The 24,200-nt window shown below is 45.2% G+C and overlaps 2 protein-coding genes across 4 annotated transcripts in view; both read right to left on the reverse strand.

The window, feature by feature from the left end:
* The window catches only part of LOC135243763 (ATP-citrate synthase-like), a 41,550-nt gene extending 31,269 nt beyond the window's left edge, over positions 1–10,281 (reverse strand). The window contains exons 1-3 of one of the 2 annotated variants that reach the window (XM_064315787.1): positions 10,056–10,281; positions 6,773–6,973; positions 2,682–2,804 (exon numbers count right to left, since the gene is read on the reverse strand). In XM_064315787.1, coding sequence (XP_064171857.1) covers positions 2,682–2,804; positions 6,773–6,931 — 282 coding nt within the window. In that variant the 5' untranslated portion in view covers positions 6,932–6,973; positions 10,056–10,281. Of the gene's footprint in view, positions 1–2,681; positions 2,805–6,772; positions 6,974–9,917 lie in introns of both variants that reach the window. The other variant, XM_064315786.1, reaches the window with a different exon arrangement.
* Positions 10,282–11,724: 1,443 nt separating this feature from the next.
* On the reverse strand, positions 11,725–22,361 carry LOC135243764 (2',3'-cyclic-nucleotide 3'-phosphodiesterase-like). Of its 2 annotated transcripts, none has more exons than XM_064315788.1 (4): positions 22,061–22,361; positions 18,847–20,192; positions 18,159–18,286; positions 11,725–13,447 (listed from the first exon to the last, which is right to left on the reverse strand). In XM_064315788.1, the coding sequence occupies exons 2-4, from the start codon at positions 20,138–20,140 to the stop codon at positions 13,016–13,018; spliced, it is 1,854 nt and encodes a 617-aa protein (XP_064171858.1). In that variant the 5' UTR covers positions 20,141–20,192; positions 22,061–22,361; the 3' UTR covers positions 11,725–13,015. The 2 variants fall into 2 exon arrangements, with proteins under 2 accessions (XP_064171858.1, XP_064171859.1); XM_064315789.1 differs by lacking the exon at positions 22,061–22,361 and adding an exon at positions 21,071–21,211.
* Positions 22,362–24,200: the final 1,839 nt, after the last annotated feature.

Consider the following 24,200-nt stretch of genomic DNA (forward strand, 5'->3'; position numbering starts at 1 on the left):
TCCTATTGAAACACAAGCCAGTTTAGTAGTTATTGTGACTGAATCTGTGCCCCAATAATGAACCATCAAAGTCACTTAGATCTTTTCCTCCTGCCATCTTGATCCAAAATCGAGGTCAACTTGACCTGCTCAGCATTTGTATACATGTCACAGAGCACGATAGGATGTTAATTGCTGAATCGTATCATGCAGTACACCTGTATGGAAGCATCTGCTTTTGTTATGTTTCTCAACTCATTTATTTAGGTTATTCCTCTAATTTGCCACCCGTCTGTATATATACACACACACACACGCACACACACACACACAAAGCAACACACCCACATACACACACACACACACACACACAAAGCAACACACACACACACACGCACAAATGTAAATGCAGGCAGACACTGCTGTACTTCCTGTCGTAGAACTGCTAAGGAAGGCGTAATAAATAACAGGATGGATTGAGCTTGTCACTGGATGAACGGCCTGGTGCACACTGCAGAGTTTCTGTCTGAAGCGTGGCTTCACAGGGTATGAAACACTTCATCATTCAGTATTTACAGCCTCCGTTCCTGCTGATGTATTCACAGGCCCTGCCTGGGGAGGGAGGGGTCCCAGCCAGCTGGCTGCTGTCTCTCTTCGATACGCTCGCTCAGTTAAGGCTTTATGGCGCAAACACCTTTCAGAGCCACAGAGAGACGGATTTACAGAGGAAAAATGAGCGGAGGTGCGGTTGTTTATTCACCGGCGCTTACGGGCGAAGGTCTCGTCTGACAGAAGCGTCGCCAGGCTGGGACGAAGTGCGTTTCATCAGCACCCTGGGTAAACCAGCTGCTCCAGGCACAAGGAACGCTACCAATCACGGGTGAACATTTGTATTCAGAAGCAGAGCCGGGCTGTCAGGGTAACGTTCCGGCCGGTGGCATGATGTCACAAAGGCTGAATGACTGCATCTGCCTCGGTCGTCTCAGCTCAATGAGCTGATCCCTGTGTACAGGGGGAGGGGCAGGCCTGTCATGTGATACGTGCCCCCGTCTGACCCTCACCTTAAACCTTGGCCTCTGACCAACCCTGTGAGAGCACCATGGCAACCACGGGACTTAGCAACCAAGAAGATGGATGTCAACTCAAGAGATGCCGCAGTGCACAGCGAGGAGCTCAAACAGTCATGGACGGCCACAATGTCCGCTGCTTTCTGCCACGTCTCTGCATTCACACTGAAGTCACTGATTGGCTAAAGCCTTCCCAAGGCCAAAATGGCTGCTGAGAACCACGAAAAACCTCCAGACTAGGGCTGGGCAATATATCAAAACAATAATTATCGAATGCAATAACGGCCTTCGGCACCATATGGTGCATTACCTTTCTTTTCTTCTTTTTCTCTTTAATTATACCTGAAGCGGTTAGTAAACAACCAAACTAAAGAGGCCATCTGAAATGCTTCTGGAGAGTAAAAAAAGTTTACCACTATTGTGATCATGTGATGTGCTTTTGTCAATCACATGGAAGCTGTGAGGATTTGCTGCTGATTGGCTGTCTTATGGTCACCCAATCAATAACAGTGGTGACGTTTTTCTGAAAGTATTTCATGTGGCCTCTGAAGCCTGGTTGGTTACTAACGTACCAGGTGTCATTAAAGAGAAAACGTTGAAAGGAAAGGCAATACACCACATCATGGCGACGACCACTATTGTATTCGATAATTATCGTTGCGGCATATCGCCAAGTCCTACTGCAGACACTTTGGCCCTCTAGGACTAGAGTTAAACCTGCAGACACTTTGGCCCTCTAGGACTAGAGTTAAACCTGCAGACACTATGGCCATCTAGGACTGGAGTTAAACCTGCAGATGCTGCGGCCCTCCAGGACTGGAGTTAAACCTGCAGACACTATGGCCCTCTAGGACTGGAGTTAAACCTGCAGATGCTGCGGCCCTCCAGGACTGGAGTTAAACCTGCAGACACTATGGCCATCTAGGACTGGAGTTAAACCTGCAGATGCCGCAGCCCTCCAGGACTGGAGTTAAACCTGCAGACACTGTGGCCATCTAGGACTGGAGTTAAACCTGCAGACACTGTGGCCCTCTAGGACTGGAGTTAAACCTGCAGACACTGCGGCCCTCCAGGACTGGAGTTAAACCTGCAGATGCTGCGGCCCTCCAGGACTGGAGTCAAACCTGCAGACACTGCGGCTCTCCAGGACTGGGGTGACTGGGGCTCTATATGGCACAGGCTCTGTTATAGCTCATTTTGAAAGGGACGCCCCAAATGGTATAGAGATGCCACGGAAGAGGAAGTAAGGAATTAGGACATCAGCACAACCAGACGAGCCCAAAAGGATGAGTCATGCACCTGACTGGACCCTTTGTGCTTAATTGTTGATGGCATTTTCCTTTGCCTCCCTTTGTAAATGACAGGACACAAATTGCTCTAATTTAATTGTGCGAGTCTTCAAGCCAGCGAGACTTCTCAGTGTAGCAACAGTGGAGCTGTGCTGATGCAGCCTATATGCAGGGGAAACACTGAACATATGCAGGTATCCAATCAGGCTAATACTGGAAGTAGGCTGTTTGTGCATGACACTGCTCGCATTTCTTTTGCCTTAGTTTGTATTTGATGGGACATGAAATCGTTTGAACTGAGCGCTGGTGCATTTGCTTCTGAAATGCCGACGACGGGCCCACTCACCATGGTCTCCTTCAGGAGGCGGGGCTTCAGCCACTCCTGCACGCCCCTCAGGTCCAGGTTCACGCCCACCAGGCCCAGCTTCCCACGCCGCTTGATCAGCTGATCCGGCTTCACCACCAGCCTCTGCCGGAGGAGACAGGGGAAGACACAGTCACCGAACCTACCGTATCGTTAACAACCTCACCGTGACAACACAATCTGAAAAGCCCTGCTGTGGACACAGGCTTCCGTTCCAGCTCAGCGCTAATACACCCAAGTCAACTTGGGCAGCAATGTAGAATAATGGTTATGGACTTGAGCTTGAACCTGGAGGTTGCAGGTTTAAATCCTAGGTCAGGAAAATAAATTGATAACATTCAACTATACAAGTTGTGCAAGCCACTCTGAATAACTGCCAAATGCCTGTAAAGTAACTAATCAAGGTCTTCTTTGAAGACCACGGTAAGTTGAAAGGGGTGTTTTAGTGTTGGGCTACAGCTGATTGCAGTTTAGTGCTGGGCTAAAACAGACTGCGACTGATTGCATCATTGCAGGAAAAAAATGTGAAAATGCCCACAACTCATGAACCAAATTACCGAAAATTTTGCATGCAGTGTCAAAAGTCTAGACAGACTATACATGACCCAAAAACATGGTAGCCATTAGCCAATCCGAATTTAGCACTAATTAAGACGGCCATGATTAACTCCAATCATCTAGAAATTAGGTAGGCATGTACTACCGGTACATATGTACTAGCAATATAAATTTGGCGAGATTCAGCTAACAGGGGGTGCTACAGTAATTAAATAAACATTGAATTTTTAAACAAGGATATTTCTCCCTCTCTTTGATTTACAGTCATGAGCTTTATATCCTCAAGCATGTCTCTGCCCTGTGAACACATCAGCCTCAATAACCCATAATGTCTGCCATATCAGATTAGATCTGCCATTTTCAATCGTGTGTAAAACCCTTTAAAATGGATTCCTTCCTTGAGGGGTTAAAATTGCGTGAAACTTGGTATGCAGCATGTACTATGGAAGTTCTTAAAAAATTATATAAAGTAAGTTTCCATGTTAAGAACATGGTCGCATTAAGCCAATAAATCTTGATGTGGGTGTGGCTCATCAGAAACATGATAATATGCAATGTCTCATTGTACAGAACTAGAGACATACAGTATCATCAGGAACAAAATCCAGGAAGGTTTGTAAAATTTGGTTAGGCTTGTTTAGTAACTGGCACTTTTGAAAGGGAAAAGGTGAAAATGCCCTTCACTTCTCAAAAAATGACCAATCAGCCAGAAATTTGGTGCTGCCAGCTTATAATAATAATAATAATAATCTAATAGCCCTTATGAACATAGCTACTGAAAGAATCACTGTGCTGAAACCACTACAGAAACATTACTATTTTGGCAAGGTGCCATGACAATAAGGCTATGATTTGGCAAAAGCTTTAACCTTGAATAACATATGAAGGTCTCGCGCAGGTTTTTATTATTTCCTTTTCAAAAAGCAGCCAATGCATGGTGTGGTATCGCTGCACACGAATGTAAACAGTCAGTGGCCATTTAAAGATTGTGCTTGTGACGCCCTGGAGCTGAAGAGTGCACTTGTTCTCCCGCTAGCAGATCGAACCGCGGCTCCTGCTCACTTCGGCTGATTAATGGCCACAGAGAGAGTAACGGGACAGAAGCCATTTCGTCCCGAAGGCCCGCTCCACGCCAGCGCTAATGCAATTTCCCAATCAATTACAGGGCTGCTGCCAGACCCATCCTCCCGCTCTCCCTCCCCACCGCCAGGCCCCCTGGGGCTGATCCACAGAGAGACACTAAACTACAGCAGTCTCTCCCTCCCCACCGCCAGGCCCCCTGGGGTTGATCCACAGAGAGACACTACACTACAGCAGTCTCTCCCTCCCCACCGCCAGGCCCCCTGGGGCTGATCCACAGAGAGACACTACACTACAGCAGTCTCTCCCTCCCCACCGCCAGGCCCCCTGGGGCTGAGCCACACAGAGACACTACACTACAGCAGTCTCTCCCTCCCCACCGCCAGGCCCCCTGGGGCTGATCCACACAGAGACACTACACTACAGCAGTCTCTCCCCCCCCCCCCCACCGCCAGGCCCCTGGGGCTGATCCACACAGAGACACTACACTACAGCAGTCTCTCCCCCCCCCCCCCGCCAGGCCCCTGGGCTGAGCCACACAGAGACACTACACTACAGCAGTCTCTCCCTCCCACCGCCAGGCCCCATGGGGCTGAGCCACACAGAGACACTACACTACAGCAGTCTCTCCTCCCCCACCGCCAGGCCCCCTGGGGCTGAGCCACACAGAGACACTACACTACAGCAGTCTCTCCCTCCCCCCGCCAGGCCCCCTGGGGCTGATCCACACAGAGACCTACACTACAGCAGTCTCCCCTCCCCACCGCCAGGCCCCCTGGGGCTGATCCACACAGAGACACTACACTACAGCAGCCTCTCCCCCCACCGCCAGGCCCCCTGGGGTTGATCCACAGAGAGACACTACACTACAGCAGTCTCTCCCTCCCCACCGCCAGGCCCCCTGGGGCTGATCCACAGAGAGACACTACACTACAGCAGTGCAAACTTCCGCTCTCGGCCAATCAGATCAGGTCTTAAAGTGAAGGTCTCAGGCATGGCCAGGAAGAGACAAATCTGCACATTCACAGGTTTTCCTCTCTGCTGTGCTCTGTTTTAAGGAAGTGAATCTAAAAACAGCTCCCTGTGGTTGATGAGTGAAGAGGAGGTGCGTGCACACGCCCACACCCCAAACTGAAGCCTTCCCCCAGAGGCCAGACTGGATCAGGACCCCCAGCTCAGTGAGCAGCCAGGGCAGTTCTGTATGAGAGTGGGGCAGTTCTGTATGTGAGTGGGGTAAGAGCAGTTCTGTATGAGAGCGGGTTAGGGCAGTTCTGTATGAGAGTGGGGCAGTTCTGTATGAGAGGGGCAGTTCTGTATATGAGTGGGGCAGCTCTGTATGTGAGTGGGGTTAGGGCAGCTCTGTATGTGAGAGGGGTTAGAGCAGCGTCTGTATGATATGAGAGGGGTTAGAGCAGCTCTGTATGTGAGTGGGGTTAGGGCAGCTCTGTATGTGAGTGGGGTTAGAGCAGCTCTGTATGTGAGTGGGGTTAGAGCAGCTCTGTATGAGAGTGGGGTTAGAGCAGCTCTGTATGAGAGTGGGGTTAGAGCAGCTCTGTATGGAGTGGGTTAGAGCAGCTCTGTATGGGTGGTTAGAGCAGCTCTGTATTGAGAGTGGGGTTAGAGCAGCTCTGTATTGAGAGGGGTTAGAGCAGCTCTGTATGTGAGTGGGTGTTTAGAGGCAGCTGTTAACAGTTGTATGAGTGGGGTTAGAGCAGCTCTGTATGAGAGTGGGGTTAGAGCAGCTCTGGTAGTGGCAGTTGTTGTGAGAGGGGTTAGAGCAGCTCTGTGATGAGTGGGTTAGAGCAGCTCTGTATGAGAGGGGTTAGGGCAGCTCTGGGTTAATTGAGAGAGGGTTAGAGAGCAGCTCTGTATGAGAGTGGGGTTAGAGCAGCTCTGTATATGAGAGGGGTTAGAGCAGCTCTGTATGGAGTGGGGTTAGAGCAGCTCGTATGAGATGGGGTTAGGGCAGCTCTGTATGTGAGTGGGGTTAGAGCAGCTCTGTATGTGAGAGGGGTTAGAGCAGCTCTGTATGTGAGTGGGGTTAGAGCAGCTCTGTATGAGAGTGGGGTTAGAGCAGCTCTGTATGAGAGTGGGGTTAGAGCAGCTCTGTATGTGAGTGGGGTTAGAGCAGCTCTGTATGAGAGTGGGGTTAGAGCAGCTCTGTATGAGAGTGGGGTTAGAGCAGCTCTGTATGAGAGTGGGGTTAGAGCAGCTCTGTATGTGAGTGGGGTTAGAGCAGCTCTGTATGAGAGTGGGGTTAGAGCAGCTCTGTATGTGAGAGGGGTTAGAGCAGCTCTGTATGAGAGTGGGGTTAGAGCAGCTCTGTATGTGAGAGGGGTTAGAGCAGCTCTGTATGTGAGAGGGGTTAGAGCAGCTCTGTATGTGAGAGGGGTTAGAGCAGCTCTGTATGAGAGCAGGGCGGGTGAGGAGCTCACCTCGGTGAGCAGCCAGGGGTGGTCCTGGCTCAGCTGGGCCCAGTCGGTGTGGGGCGTCACGCTGGCACACCTGAAGCGGTTCTGCACGGCCGCAGCGGTGCAGATGTGTTTGTACAGCAGCTCCTTCCCCGTCTGCTCCGACACGGCTTTGGCCGACATGGCTGCTCAGCTCAGCAGAGAATCCTGGGATACGGGTGGAGGCTGGAAAAGAGCCAGAGAACCGATATGGATGCTAACCAGCCCTGTTACAACCTTTAAATACTTTGTTTCCAGCCAGTCCTGGGCCAGACAGCTTATTAGTCAATAGGGCAAACTTACTTCCATCATATAAGAGTAAGGTTTGGTTAGTAACAGGTTTTAGCCCTGAAATGGATAGGTGACTTGCCTCTCTCCTAATGCATGCTGGGATAACCTCCAGCCCCCCCGTGACCCTGACCAGGAATAAGCAGGTTAGATAATGGATGGATGGATGGATGGAACAAGTTTAATTGTAAATTCTCAGGGATATATGGGAGTATTTTCAAACTTCACCAACATGAAAAGGTTTAGGTCTGTTAAAAACATCCATTTCACCAAGATCAAGGATCAAATAGAGTTAGAAATGAAAACCGATTCAACAGCATTATGCACACGCCACACAGTCACATAACCAGGAGGTGGGTCCAAACACTGCTCCAGCCAGTGTGACATCACAGCAATGAGCTGAAACATAAGCTGAGACAGCTGAAGAGTTTGCAGACAGACAAACTGATTCCTCATTAACTCCCAAAAGCAAATCAGTTAGACTGCAATTAGATTTAAGTATTTCAGTCTCGTTTAATCATAAACTAATTGGTTAGCAATTAGTTTAGATTATAAATTAGCCTGAGGATGTACATGTGCCTGAAGCTTATCTGCTACAGCCAGGTAGCTATCTATTCCTCTCTACTCTACAGCCAGGTACCAATCTATTCCTCTCTACTCTACAGCCAGGTACCAACCTATTCCTCTCTACTCTACAGCCAGGTACCAACCTATTCCTCTCTACTCTACAGCCAGGTACCAATCTATTCCTCTCTACTCTACAGCCAGGTACCAACCTATTCCTCTCTACATCTGCTGCTGTTTTCCTGCACCTCCATTCATCACAGCAGATTAATAAAGAGAGCTTGCACTGTGCACACTGGGACAAACCACAAACACACACAGACCGCAAGGAAAAAGCTACTGAAATAAAACCTGATGCACCTACAATGCAAATGCATCCTCCGTTAACCAACAGGCCCGTTTCATTAAAAAATGTGCAATCTCTCCATAAAGCATCCAAATATTTTTAAGTTCCTAATATTTTCAACCTATCTGAGGAAAAACAGCCTTTTAGTCACATTACCCTCTAAGCCCTCCTTATGATAGTGCAGCAGAAACCACCCACCCAAGCAATTAGTGCAATTACACTTTAGTGATACTTAGGCCTATCCCATTTGATGTTATTTAAATGAGCTGTTTAAAGAGCTCTCAGATTCTGAAAGCCAATATATAAATGTAATCCATTATTATTTAATTAAGTATCAAGAGATTCAGGGACTAAGAAAAGAAACTAAATTAGATATGGCCTTTTAGACTGCTGTTAACAGATTACTGGGCCAGCCACTGGACTTTGGTATCTAGATAAACAGTCAGGGTGACATACAGGACAGCCAATCCTACAGGATCCCTTCATAAATCAGAAATCTACAGTATATTGATTCTTTGGCCAGATTTATGCAGGGGGACACCGACTCAGGTCAGCTTATATACAGTTACTGTAAAATGAATGCTCTGCAGTTCACAATCCCATGATGCCATACTCGGCATGCGCAGAACAGACCCGCCCCTACGTGTCCTTAGGCCTGCTACATTCAGAAGCCTACTGAGCCCACTTGCCCAGGGAATCCACTAATCACAGCAAAGGGTCCTGCCCAACCCACTTACCACCAATCACAGAAAAGGGTGCTGACCAATCCATTTACCACCAATCACAGCAAAGGGTGCTGACCAACCCATTTACCACCAATCACAGCAAAGGGTGCTGATTAACCCATTTAACACCTATCACAGTAAAGGGTGTTGACTAGGTCTGGGTGTTTACCACCAATCAGTGTCTTCACAACTGGTGTTTTAATGGAATGCAACAAGCAGTTACCTTCAAGGCTGATGCTCAATATCATTCATCATAAGAAGTGTAAAGATACATGGATGCACATGACAAGTACGGACTTAACTGGAAACATCCGTATTACTCGCTGACAAAAGTGTCAGAAGCACCGACAAGTGAGAATACCTAGAGCGGCTAATCAGTCCTGAAAGGTATACGTGCGCGAAGACTGTCTGTATTAACAACAACCTGCCGTTTCTCTGAAGCCACAACAACCACCACACTACTTGTGCATACCTCTGAAATACACTCAAATACATTTATTCAAAGCAGTAATGAGCCGGTACCAATCGGACCAGTAACTTTAGTGTGAACCGGACTAAAGAGTCAATTGTTTTTAAAAAGCATAAGCATGGCAGTCACCTCAGTATTTTTCCAGGATTGTTTTAACTAACAAATCCCACACATTTTAACTTCCATAATTGCAGAAATGTTTCCTTATCTCAAACGGGTCTCATTTTTCTGACTGATAAGTTCAACGTGTTTATTTCACAAATTTATTTAAAATTTGCAACACCCGCATATATTGACCAGAATAATTTTTTTTTTATAGCACGCTATAAACATCTTTTGTTGCAGTGAATCATGACTTTCTTGGACAAATGTAACATATATGTCAGCAACAGTGTCTTTCCGTGCTGTTTTGGCGATGGCGCGCAGCTGTCAATCATAAAAAGACACGCGCAGCTTGTGATTCCGTGCAATGAATGAAAATGTTATTGTAATGAACCAATGCGATATGTAATCAGAACGAACACATTTTAAAACGTATTGTATGCGCCAAGAAGTTATTACTGACCAACTGACGCGAGTTATGACAGTACAAAAAAGACTGACAATTAACGTAACGTTAACTTTAAATTTAATTAAAGTCCAGTTTCTATAATGGATCCAGCTAGACACTGTAATTCGCACTAACTAAACCAGCAAGATATTATCAAAAAGTCAGATGGTTTTCGATTAAATTCTTACCTCGTTTACAACCTGTTCTTGGTAAGAAATGACTAGAACCACGAGTCGGAAAGCAGTAACGTAGCTGACAATTACAGCCACTATTAGTTATCAAAGCCTTCCGATCGTTAACTGTGTAAGAACTGGTCGGTACCTCACCTTTCCGTCGGATTGTCAACTGAGCTTATGGTACTTTTTAACAGTCCGTCCAGGTTTTCATTCTTCGCGCAGTCTGCCGATGCAATGACCGAATAACTCCCATCCACGATTGGCTCAGTCCACCCCACGTGGTCATCTGGTTACACGGCTCACACCCACCACACTCCCAACCAATATGCTTGTCTATACCCCCAACTCACGATCATGTTAACTTCGTGTAACTGGCTCAACGCATTAGACTTTGATTGTCTGTTGAAAGCGTCATTTATTTCTCAACGAATCCAAATTGCTCAACAGTTTAAAGAAATTCAAATTCCATACAAATTTGTGTAGCCTACCCTATTTATCTTTAATCTTTGCAAGAACTCCAAAAGATTCACGAATTACAAAAAAGTTCGTTTAAAATGAACATTTTGCTGAAGCGAGACCATCTTTTGATCGTGATTAAATTTTTCATTTTGAGTTCTGGAATGCGGGAGAATTGACTGGTATCAGATTATTACAAAACCGGTATGCACATTCTCGTATTGTAACTTGACCGTAAAATCTGAACCACCGTGTGCATGCATTAGAGTCGGCCTACATTTTTCCATTAGCCTACTGTTTATCATCATGGCATTCGCACAAATCAAGAAGTATTCAGAATTCATATCTGCAAAATGACCATATTTAAGTAATAGCCTTCTTTCATGTCAAATCCAGATGTCGCGAGTCAGATCTGCTGATTTTTTTGGCAGGTAGGGTGCATGGGGTGAGAAAGTACAAAGACCGTTAGTAACTCGGCAATAATAACGCGGCAGTATATGAGCCCACACAGGGCATTGTGCAACGAAATTGCGAAGCAGCTCTTGGAGTCCGCCTTGATAGCCTGCACAGACACAGGCCAGAGAGTAAAGCAATCAGATTACCATCCAAATACTTCAAGATTACAGTGAAGGAAACTGACAGCTGTCTTCCATTTCTGAAGCACTGAATTCATTGGACAAGTATGGTCAACTTCGGGCACGTTTTATAAGAGAAAAAATCCAGAGGAACAATTCAGTGAACAGCCTTTATCATTCCAACTTTGACCGAACAGCACCACCTTCTGCTGAACAAGTACATATCATTAAACGGAACAAAATGAGTCTGTGTCTGAGATTCTGAAGTGACTAACAATGAAAAAAATACATTTTTTTCTTTACAAACACAGTTCGGCAAGTGCAGCAATCCCTAAAGCACAAAGTAAAAATGAAACGCACGTATTTACTTGCACGTCCAAGCTGAATTTCAGGCCTGATGGGTAGAATAATGTGTTCTTGTCCCATTACAGGGGTCAGCAACACTGCTGGGTTTGGCGGTTACTCAGTACATACATGATAACATTTTAAAAAATAATTGTGTCTAGCGCATTTAAACCTAAACATAGAATTAATTTACCCATAAGCCATTGATATTTTTTCTGATGAAACGGATTGCAATTTATCCTTATATGACACACTGTTATAGCCTACTATCTGGCACCTAAGTATGGCAATTTGTCATGTGTAATGAAAATATATTACACCAGTCACTGATTAAGTAACAAATTACTGCATTTGCAGAAGAGCTCTGTATGTGGCACTATATAAACATTACAATTATGCATTATTAATGATGGATTATGGTGACAAATGTCTCAAAAACTCAGTCAAGCAAACATTCTTTATTAAGTGCGAAAAGCGATTACACAAGCTTTAGTACCTCATGACTGTGTGGGATAACACTACACATGAAAGGCAGAGTAATCAACAGCAGCAGGAAATGTGCTGCAGGAAGAGGGAATAAGTGCAAAGGCTCACAGAAGGGAGATGTGTGTGCACACAGTAGCTCAGTCCAAACCCCCAACATCCCAACAGGCAGCGCAACGGGGGGCAGTGTCTCCCCCATTAAGCACAGCAGCACTGTGTGCAGCTTCTCACAGCACATGACCTCTTAATTTTCAGTCTGACGTTTCCCCCACTTAAAATGACCAGTGTCCCCATGACGTACCGTTTTCCCCATTTAAAATGACCAGTGTCCCAATGACATACAGTTTCCCCCATTTAAAATGACCAGTGTCCCCATGACATACAGTTTCCCCCATTTAAAATGACCAGTGTCCCCGTGACATACAGTTTCCCCCATTTAAAATGACCAGTGTCCCCGTGACATACAGTTTCCCCCCATTTAAAATGACCAGTGTCCCCGTGACATACAGTTTCCCCCATTTAAAATGACCAGTGTCCCCGTGACGTACCATGGCAAGATACAACCGTGAAAAAATGAAATGCAAGCAGACATTTAAAGACTGGTGGAATAGAGCATCACAGTATAGTAGATTCACCTCTGTTATTCATCTCTCAAGGGGACAGCCAATATTTACTAGTGCAAATTCTATCATTTTTAAAGGGGAAAAGGCACCTTATTATGCCCTCCAATCCCCTGAATAGTGTGGACAATCACATTCAATAATGTATGGGTATGTATGGAGGTTTTGGGCAATGCCAGATGCCATCCCAACCCAACAAAGCCTATTTTCTTTAATTTTCTATGAAAAAATATTACCAATGTTTGAATTCACACAGGTCTCCCCCACAAAGCCCTTAATTTAAAAACACCATGTATGTTTCTGAGTTTGGTAATATTTTGGCTGATACAACCACCCCTGAAATGTGGTTCACTGGTTCGTATGCATTTGACACAAAGTTGGAAGCTTAATTGGTTGTGGTTACAGCACAAAGGAATGCAGGACTTTGACAGGAGAGATGTACATCTCAACTGCAGGGTAACTGCAGGTCCAACGGCCTCTGGTGGCGCTGCTGACAGACAGCTATCACAAAGCTAATGGAGCGTTTCTGTACGGTCCTCCACACTACAGAACTAAGCACCCGAAACACGGCCCACCCATACCACAGAAGAAGAGTCTGGTTCTGCACAGTCGCCCCTGCAGCCCAGCTCCCTCACAGGAGGGTGCACTTTGGCTTCTTCTTCCTCAGGTCCTCGGGCTTCTTGCGGCCATGGAAACAGGAGAACAGGGCGGGGCCCACTCTGGGCTCACGCAGGCTCAGCACCCAGATGCCGTTGCCGTAGTAACTGAGCGGCCCCAGCTCCAGGTCTTCCACATGCACGCCCTCCTGGCCCTGCTGCTGCAGCTGGAGGATCTGCAGCAGGTCCAGGCCGGTCTGCACCGGCTCCACCCCCTGAGCGCAGCCCAGGGTGATGTGGGCGCGGCTGCCCGGGGGCAGGGCGGAGCCGACCCCCCCATCGCCGTCAGTGGGCCACAGCTGGAGCTGCTCCGGGGTGAGGGCCACACGGGCCCCCAGCGTACGGGGCGTGACAAACAGGGCCTGGAGCTGCAGCTCCGTCACAGAGCCCAACCGCTGCTGCACGACCTGCAGAGATAAGGGGGGAGATCAGATGGTTGCGTTGCTAGATATAAGTATAAAGAACGGCAACTACACTGGTTTCTGGCAGGAAATGTAAAATACACAAACACTTAAGATACACTATTCAGACTCAGAAATGCATTAAAGTTATATATTCATTCAAGGGATCAACAAAGTGAACCATGACAGCTTTTTCAGATGAGCTCTGAGCAAACAAAGGGGATATAAATGGATATTAGTTCACAGTAAATATCAGGTATGTTATTAACACAAGAGCTGTCATTGCCTGGAGAGAGCAGTAGACACAGCATAGAGCAGATGCCCTCAAGGTGTTCCAATCAGGGGCGGACACAGTGCTGCAAGCTTTCGAAACCAGGTAAATAAATCAGGAATAATCCACGATGAGGTGTGCAATAAAGGGTTTAAACGCACCTCTTCGACTGGGTTATTTCCACTTATACCATGGTCACTAGCCAAAGATTAAAACATAAGGAGGGGTTGTTCATATTTTGGGGCATTAACTACTTGAAGCCTAGGAGGTGAGGGCTGCCTTCTATGGGATACTATGTGTAGTCTAGGAGATGGCGTGTGCCTTCTATAGGGTACTATGAACGGTGTAGAAGATTGTGTCTGTCTTCTACGGGGTACAATGAACGGTCTAGGAGATGGCATCTGCGTTCTATAGAGTACTAAGTGTAGTCTATGAGATGGCATGTGCCTTCTATAGGGTACTAAGTGCAGTCTAGGAGGTTGTGTCTGTCTTCTAAAGGGTACTATGTGCAGTGTCTTCCTTCTATAGGGTACTAAGTGCAGTCTAGGAGGTTGTGTGTCTTCTATAGGGTACAATGCGCAGTATAGGAGACAACGTCTGCCTTCCAGAAGGCTAGTTACTGGGGGAAGAAAGTATTATCTGCCTGCAAACTAACGTTAGCTCGGTTACAATAAAATTTTGTCATTCTTGTGAAGGTAAGGGATTGGTAACGCATTATGTCGGTAGGTAACCTGAAAAATAAGAGCATTCACTTTAAAGCTGTCAAAAGTGCCATGAAATTGAGTTTGAATATTAGCTTTTGTAATTAGAGTTCGAATATATTCGAATATCATTTGCCAATAATTCACAAAAAAAAGCCGCTTATTGTCGGGCGCAATATGCACGTGACGCTCCCTCTAAACTGGCCTACGCGTTATTTTCCATGAGCGGGCAGTAGAATAGAGGACATCGGTGAACTTTAATACTAGGTTACTACATCTGGGGCCTCATTTACAAAACGTATTTTAGATCAACTGTGTGGCGCGTGCGTAGAAAATCACGTCAAAGTAGTGATTTAAAAAAATTTCAACATGACTCGATTTTACCGTGGAAACGGTCGTCGCTCTACGTCAGGTCTTCACTTGACGTATGCACGCAAGTTAATTTTATAAATGAGCCCCCTGAAGTTTCTATAGCCTAATGCGCAAATGAATAATGCACTTTCACATAGATGTAATTTGCCACACATCGGCATTTATTAATCATCGGGAAATGATTGTTTATAGGAGAGCCCTGTTTATTTTTTAACACAAAAACTATTCAAACGGCTAATACCTGTAGCCTAGCCAAAAACAACATAAATTACTTACTCTGTTTAATTTGTTTAACTTCTTTCATCATCCAATTTTATCAAAATCTTCAGAAAATAAAGGAAACATATAGCCTGCCATGGGAACATTATTTAGCCTAAATTGTTAGCTGACCAGATCTGTTGAACGAAGTGAAAAAAGAGACTGGGTCGCGAGGCTAGCTGACCAGTAACGTTAGGTGTCAATAGAGCTGAAAGTATCACCAGAGGCAAGGAAAACCAGACGATCCACTTACCCTGGGTCCAGGGCAGAACGTTTTTTGTTGACAGAGGAAGTAACGTTAGCACAGGAAATGAACTTGCATGAACGTGCATAATTCGCCGCATGAAATTAAAGCCTGCATGTTAACTTTGCGTGCATGAACATGATTCGCCGCATGAAATTAAAGCCTGCATGTTAATTACAATACGCGGGATGCAAAACTAATATTCGAGTGCTCAAAGGTTCAAACTTTAAAAAAAAGAAAGATTTGCGAATAGTTTTCGAACTTCGAATATTTTTTGACAGCCCTAATTCACTTATTTTGTTGAACTCTGAATTTTGGAGAAAATATAGCAGGTATAAACATCAAACTGCTAAGCTAGCTCACTGATATTGTAACTGTGCCTATTTAGCTACCTAGCTACGTATTGTATTACGTGAACAATAATGGCAATTTTATCATAGCTGGGTAGCAAAGCTATTCGGCAATTGTTCAGGCAGAATATGCATTTAGAACGATGATTAAACTTGACCCAAACTACCTGTGCATTAATCGGTTTTCACACATGCCTTCCAGTCAATCAGAATTGAGTATTCACCCAGACAATGGTATAAGTCTATATGTTCTCAATAGCCTGTTCTCATCATTATTCCTATGACTAGTCACTCTTCAAAATTGCTCTGTACCATCCAAAAACACCATGGGTCAAGTTTGAACAAAATCAGACATTGAATTGAGGAGATAAGTCACAAGTCGTAGGTTAAGGTTGGAATTTTGATAATTAGTGATCAGTAGTGCCCAAAGAGTCAGAAACATTAAGTTTGGTTCAAATAGGACAAACAGTGAGAGGAGAAAAAACAGAGCATATGCTTTTCATGCATGTGTTCTTGAACACTCATTTGACCTTACTTCCTAAAACTTCACAGCTTAAAAAAAAAGAAAAAAGATTGGATCCCCAGCAAGTTTGGTTCAAATTGGACAAAGCATTGAGGAGACAGACCTAACCTTCTATTAATGTAAAGGTTCAAAATGTGACCTTTGGCCACTGGCAGCCATTTTGTTAGAACTTTTCCAGAACATTTTTCATAATTATTTAACTTAAGTGTCCAATGAATGAAAACGAGTTCAAATCAGACAAAACATCTTGGGTTAGTTTGAAAGAATATGCTTTCCAGTTAATCCAATATGGTGGAAACCCAATATGGCCAACATCAGGCAACTGTGAGTCAGTCCCTTTAGGATAGATAGATACACCATATGATTCCGGTTGGATGACTTTTGGTTCAACAGTTTCAGAGATAACAGCTGAACATCGTAGTGTTTGTTCAGTTACTGCTGCACTCCACAAAGACTGATCTGACTCACCACACCACTGGACACAAATTGAGGAGCAGGGGCCACTTGATTTTTGTTGAATAGTATAGTGCTCCCATGGGGTTAAACTGTAAGAATGAGTGGGCGTAACCTCAGAGTGTATGAACACAAGAAGTGTCGTGATAATCAGACAGAGTGTTCAGGAGATATGGCTGCTTCCTATTTGCATGGCAGTTTTTGCAGCTACGCTTGAGTGGGTGCCGGCCATATCAGTATAAGTTTTTCATTAATGTTTGATGTCCAAGAAATCCAATAAAGTAAGTCTGGTCCAAATGAGATTTTAAAAAAACTGAGGACTAGTTCAAAATATAGGTTTTTCAGAAAATTCTAAATGGCTGAAACTCCACCATGACAGAAGTCATGGGTCTTTGAGAAAAATTTGTTCTCAGCCACATCCTGCCCAGCAGTTTCATGCACATGACACGGCATGGGAGAACCAGTCCTTTTCGCCCTGATGGTGTTTTATTTTAAAGTGACCAAGCCAAACTGGGGGCTACCATCAATGTCCACTACAGAAGAATAATAAAACATACAATAGCAACAGGGTGCCATGGACCTTTGGTATAATAATCAGAAAAATGACCATAGTGTTCCAGCAGCTCTGCTGCTTGGACCCCTAATAACAATTAACCTCTTAGGGGGAGGGCAGGAAGTTTTTTTTCTGTAATTCTTTATCAATAGATCCAGACGACTTGTGAAATGGCCTGTGGGGAACAAACAGTCATATGCAGGATAAACAGGCTGTCAGTGGGAGGACTCGCAGTACCAGAGCGCACTGCAAATGTTCTTCAAGAGGGAGAACAAAGAATGTTGTGCAGCAATCAGCAAGTGCATGTCGTGTAGAAGGACATAGTGTGGTTGTGCTACTGAAACAGATCTCTTTCTACTACTGGTTTACAATTTACTGTACTACTGTCAAAAATATAGCGTGTTTAGAGCAGCTTGTTATGAAATATGTGATATCCGCCCTCCCCTCATACCAAGACTGTTTTCCTGGAGGAAACTCTGCTCATCCTAAAACAGAAAATTTCACCACTGGAACACCTAGCTTTCTGGGAAGACTTCATATCCAACAGGCAAACGTAATTAACTTGTCTTTAATAAACCTTCTGGCATGACTCACCTGTGTTGGTGCAACAGGTCTAAAGCATAGTATTGCACAAATGTGGATTTTGTAACAAAACGAATTGCAGCCAGGTTTACACAAAGCTCAGCTCAGCTGTTGCAATGGCTTCCTGTACCTTGCACAGCCAGTGCTACTGCTTAAACCAGGGCCTGCGACTGCATTACTGCACTAACATTGCAGCCAACGAGGCCTGGAAGCAGAGGCAATAAGATTTCACTGTGCAGTGAAAATGCGTACACAGCACAGAAAGCTTATCCCCAGCTTCAGCACATTTCATATCTGTGTGCTGGCAGGCAGGAGGCTATGGGTCAATGTGCCTGTTCACAGAAGAGCGTGCAGGATACGTGCTGAAGTCAGTGTTTTTAACCCCACTGGCAGCAGGAACTCGGACCGACCTGGCTCTCCGCATACTCCTTGGCGCCGTCGGCGTTGCCGTAGTCGCAGAACTTGGTGGTGCAGTGGACCGGGCCCTCGTGCTGGAAGTACTCCTCCAGGTTCACCGCCCCCTCGCCCTCAGCGGTAACTGCAAACACACCGCCAGGGCGTCAGCTCGTCAAACTCACGCCTAAAAGCCCAGCTGAGGACAGGACGTCCGACAGAGTCGAGCTTTACAAAGGCAAACTGTGGCCATTCCTTGTGAATAAAAGAAGCCAAGGAATTTTTTTACAGCTGAACACCCCACGTCTTTTTAAGGGAAACAGTCTTTGGCAAAGTATGTGCTTTTACACAATGAACACAGCGCTCACCAACACACATGTACGCATACAGTATTAAATGGTTGGAGCAATCTGCTGATTATTTGCTAGATGAGATGCACTGTAGCCAAAACTCAAGTCTGACTTCCAGCCCTGAGATGATGTGGAAGCACACCTCCCCTCATACAACATTTTTATGTGCTTGGCTGTCTGCTTGGCTGTACTCCATCAATTCGATTCAATAATGCTTTATTATCATGACTGCCTTGAACAATATTTACAAACCACTTATCAGTGAATGAAGACATAAAACAGACTTACAGCTAATGCAAAAAGAAAAGAAAGAGAGAAAAGGGAAAGACAGGTGATGTAAGTAAATGAAGCTCACAGTCGCTCAGGTGCTTCTTGAAGGCCTCTAAGGAGTCCAGGGTCTTCAGCAGGTCCTTGGCGAGGCCTTCCAGCTCATCCCGGAAAGAGTGGCGCAAGAACCAGCCGAAGTAGAGTGGGTAGCAGGCGGCCTCCAGAGAGGCCCTCAGGGCTTGGATCTGGCCCTTGTCCAGGCCCCGGCGGGTCTTCCCCGGCAGCTGGTCCAGGTCCCGGCGCCAGGGGGTGCGGGGCTCCAGGAACAGGGCGAAGTAGCGGTGCTCCTCGGCCAGCTCGCCCAGCTGCGCCAGCCGCTCGTTGGTGTGGTTGGTGTCATCCACCACCACGGCCGCCCTGCCGGAGGCGCAGCAGGACGCCACCGCCTCGTCCAGGGCCTTGTGCCCGTCTGCGGACGCCCCGTACCGCTCAGGCTTCAGGCCGTGGTCATCGGCGGAGACGACCACGCACGAGTCCTGGTAGCGATCGCGGATGACGGCGGCCAGGTGGGATTTGCCCGCCCCGGGCAGCCCCAGGAGGATGTAGAGGGTGCGGGAAGCACGCAGGGCCATTTCGGTGCTCTCCTCTTCCAGGAAGGGGAAGCTCAGAGAGCCGGGAGCAGGGGAAGGAGCAGCGGCCTCTTCTTGCTTCGGCTCCGCAGCTGCTGCTCCCAGATTTTCACACACCATTGGCTGCTGCTGCTCAGCTGGCGGTTCTGCAGGTTTCTCCACAGACGGCTGCAGTTCCACCAGTTTGCCCGCTTTCTGCTCCACTAGTTTCTCCACCTCCTCCACCGCTGGTTTCTCCACCTCCTCCACCACTGGTTTCTCCACCTCCTCCACCACTGGTTTCTTCACCTCCTCCACTGCTGGTTTCTCCACCTCCTCCACCGCTGGTTTCACCACCTCCTCCACCGCTGGTTTCACCACCGCCTCCTCCTCCACCTCCACTGCTGGTTTTTCCACCTCCTCCACTGCTAGTTTCACTGCCTCCTCCACCTCCACCGCTGGTTTCACTGCCTCCTCCTCCTCCTCCTCCATCATTGGTTTCTCCACCTCCTCCACTGCTGGTTCTTCTGGCTCCTCCTCCTCTGGCTCCTCCTCTGGGTCCTGCTCTGCTGGTTTCACTGTCTCCACCGCCACTGGTTTCTCCACCTCCTCCACCGCTGGTTCCTCAGTCTCCTCCTCCGGGTCCTGCTTCGCTGGTTTCACTGTCTCCTCCTCCGCTGGTTTTTCAGAGACACGCTGAGGCTGCTGGTCCTCCTCTTCCTCCTCCTCAGAGTCAGGCAGCTGGTGGATCTGCTCCACCTCTTGCTCTGCCATTCCTGCCTTCAACAGCTGCCAGAGGTATCAAGAGCAGAAGAAATGCCTGGAGCTGAAAGAGATTAAAAGCATTTGTAGCAGTAGAGCACTGCATCACAAATATCAGCTTTAATAACATAATCAGGAGTAACACTCAGGAGAGGCTCCTTCCACATGTTCCAGTGCCAACTTACTGCCCACAGGCACTCTGTGTAATGACATCCCATCTCTAAAAAAAAAAAAAAGATTCCAAACTCATGGGCTGAGACCTTACGCACAAGTGTACATCCAATATTGCATTTGCTATGACAAGTGTACACCCAAGCTAAAAAATGTCCTGCTTGGCATGCACTGAACGAGCTCATACTGTGGAGATGTATTAGTTGCATGTGACATAATAGGTGTATAGTATGACTGTGAGCAGTGAAAAAGTTTATCACACTATTAAAACAGTGGGTCATAAATGTGGCAACGTTGATGGCAATAAAAAAAAAGATATGAAGAATTATGCAAAAATACAGTGATCATATTGGGTGTGGCTTAGGACCTGCAGAAAATATAGCATCCCTCTGTCTGACACAGTTATAAGCACACATTCGCTGTAAATAATAAATATGTACAATATATAACTGGTGTGGTAAGTTATGCTAAATAAATAAATAAATAATCGCGTAATTTTCTAAAGAACATTGGATACCTGAATGTTCTTGTTCTTTTCCTTGATTAATAATACGTAATCAATTTTCTATAACAGCATACGAGTGTTTTACAGTTAAAGTTGAACAACGTTTGAAAAGACTCGGGCAGAGAGAACGAGTCTGTCGTGTGAGTTTTAAAGCGAAATGTTTTTTAATAAGGTGGCTGAAATGAGACTTAAAATGAAAAAGTAGACAACAGAAAAAAGCCTCGGAAGAAGCGCAGCCAGTCTCCACCAAGTGTACCGCAACTTACGGAAAAGCTTGTAGCTTCACACCAGCGACTTTAAAACAAGAAATCTGCCATTTCAACTTCTGAAGTTTCCGCAACCCCTCGCTGCCAAGAAGCCCACGTTGTGACTCAAAACATAGCACCACTTTCACAAACCTTGACCCTTTTAGATAAATAATCATCTCAAATTTGAGTAGCTGCAGCAAACATTACGTTTCCCAGCCAAAGAAATTCCATGAAAATAGCTAACCCGCTGTCATAAAACCGTTAGTGTTGGTGTTCGGTTTAAGAATTTTACAAAAACTGCCAAAATCTCACAGAAAGGAGAACTGTGCATAGACCGCAAGGCCACAGCCAGCACATCAAAGACAAGAAACTGGCAACGGCGAGTCTTTGTCTCCTGCCAGAAGTCACAGTTTGCAATTATAACAAGCAAGTAGTGCTGTAGCTATGTCTACGTGGTGTAGACAGATCACCTCGGTATTATTGCTCTTCTATTAGTTATGAGACAGTCCATTAATTTTTAAATGAGCAAAAATGTACGGTTGTGGGGTGTTACACAAACAGAATTAAACAATTCGAAATACTTGATATTAGGCTCAATATTTCAGCATAGAACAGCTAACGCCAAACGTGAAATCACTATAACGATATGTTTGTTTGCTGAAAATTCATTACAATAAAGGTTATAATCTACCTGAGAACAACACAGCGTTTGTAATGGGGTGTGGCAGCCATCGCAGTGCCAACACAAAACAAAACGGCGTGGCAAAATCATGATGTACGGGATAAAATCGTACGAACAGTGACAATGAGAAAAGGACTGGCATGCATTAATTACTCTGAGGGTTGTGACAAATTTACACAAATAAGCATTTCGACAAAGTTAAGAGTCGATATTTTAAATGTTCTTATCTAACATGCAGAGAAGTTCCTTCTCAACTGCGGAAATGTGACACAAAGAAAAAAGCACGCAAAAGCCAAGATAAAACGAAAACCAACAACATAACTCACCAGGATTCCAGCTGGAATAGATAGACGTGTCCAGAACCTGTGTGTCCCCGAACAAGAGTTCCACTGGGAGTTTCGTGTTCGCCACAGTAATCTCAAAACGGGGCTTTCCGCAGAAAACTGTCGGAAGCGCGCACTCAGGAAACAGAACTGAAAGTGCGAGCGAGCTCGGGACCTCTCATAAAAATGGGCGTATCTTGGTCTGCTACTGCACCTTTACCAATCTTACACCCATTGCACAAATGCTTTAAATATGTTAAATATATAAACAAGTAGAATCAACAGTATGTGAGTATGTGATCAAAATTGATTCACTTTTTTAATCAATATGTGTGTGTGTGCGTGAGTGCGCGCGAGGTAACATTGAATGCATCATATATGGCCTATTGTAGTGTCCGGTAATAACGCCTTCTGTAGATGTATGCTTAGTCCGGAAGGTCGCTCCGTGGATATGCCTAAATAACTACATATATAAAAAAACTGGTTGACAGTTTCGGCGAATGAGAACTTAATTAATGTAGGGTTACTAGACACGGAGGATTTTTAGAAAATTCTTTAGCTGGTCAAAAAAGTAGTTTTATAACGTCTCATGATCAGGGGTCATCACCGTGTCGGCGTGTGACGGACTTTTTAGTCAAAATGCGATTTTTACCACGGACATACAAAACTTGAAGTGGTCAAATATTACCAAAAACACACAATTGCATGCTAGACCTCACAATGTGCCATAGTACATATTTTAATATGCTACACAATTTATGATGATAGTATTTCTAACATTATAAAAACAGTGCCCTACCTTGTTATGATGAAAACTTGGAGACTGGAAAGTCAGCAGTTGTATATGGGCAGGTGGCAATCCTAAAACAGGCATGAATGCGGCATTTCGTGTTTGAGATTTAATAGCGTTCATATGACTGAAACCTCGCTCACAGCCTCAGGTGTCTGGGCTTAAAAAAATAAACTTTTTTTCCCAATCAATTTTTTTGTTTTTTTTTTGTTGCCACGGACACAGACAAGTCCTGACACGTTGATGACCCCTGCTCATGATGACTCTTCGTCTCCATTGTTTTCTTTGTTGATGTGTGTTCCTCTCTATCATTGTCTAACTGCATACTTTAGGAACTGTAACCATCTGCGCGTGCGGCAGCTGGCTGCCCCTTCTGCTGCTGACGGTGTGGACATCAAGAAGGCAAAAACATACTGACAAGAACAAACCATCCATGTTCACCATTTTATCTATCAATTTCAGGGATTGTTTTCCTAAACTCCTTGTATTAAACTCCGTATCAATTCCCACTAAAAATTTCTCACACACATTTTTTTTTATTTCAATCACCTCCTACTCAGATTCCCTCAATTCAGTTCAAACTAAGCATCAAGGTTTGGCTCCTGGGGTTTAGGTCAACTCTATTGAATTTCAATTTGTTATCATAGTCTATAGAACATTATGGGCACTTTTTAATTCATAATTTTAATTTTGGTTTATTACTTTTATTAAAATGGAATTGTAATCATTGCAAATTCACTTTCTTAACAGACTTCCTGATTTTATTCCCCTTAATTAGTTGATTGATTGTACTGCAGTATTCATTGCTTTAATGAACATCATGCTGATACCTGGTGTAGCAAGCATCAACCATACTTGTAACAGTTGTCTGCATATCACTAAAATAATAAGGACCCTATAAATGTTAATACACAAAATGGCCAAATGTATGTGGACACCTGACATTTTATTTTATTTTTATTTTATTTCACCTTTATTTCACCAGGCAAGTCATTAAGAACAAATTCTTATTTACAATGGCGGCCTGACAAGCGACAAAAGCCACTTAAGGGAAGGGGAGGTGGGCTAGAAGATAAAAGCATGCTAAAAGCACAAAATACATCAATCATAACAAACACAGGCACATGAAAACACAGGCAAGCAAACAACAGTCAACAAATGAGATATGGGGGAGAAGAAAAAAAAAACTGGGGATATTACATGGCAGAAAAACAGTTGCAGGAATCAGTGAAAATGTCTGAGATGGCATGTTTGAAGGCAGAAATGGTAATAAATTTATCCAGTTTTAGGGTTTTTTGCAGAGCATTCCAGTCACAGGCAGCAGCAAATTGAAATGATGCAAGACTGAGGGAG

The sequence above is a fragment of the Anguilla rostrata genome, chromosome 17, assembly GCF_018555375.3.
Source record: "Anguilla rostrata isolate EN2019 chromosome 17, ASM1855537v3, whole genome shotgun sequence".
In the NCBI taxonomy this organism is placed as follows: domain Eukaryota; kingdom Metazoa; phylum Chordata; class Actinopteri; order Anguilliformes; family Anguillidae; genus Anguilla; species Anguilla rostrata.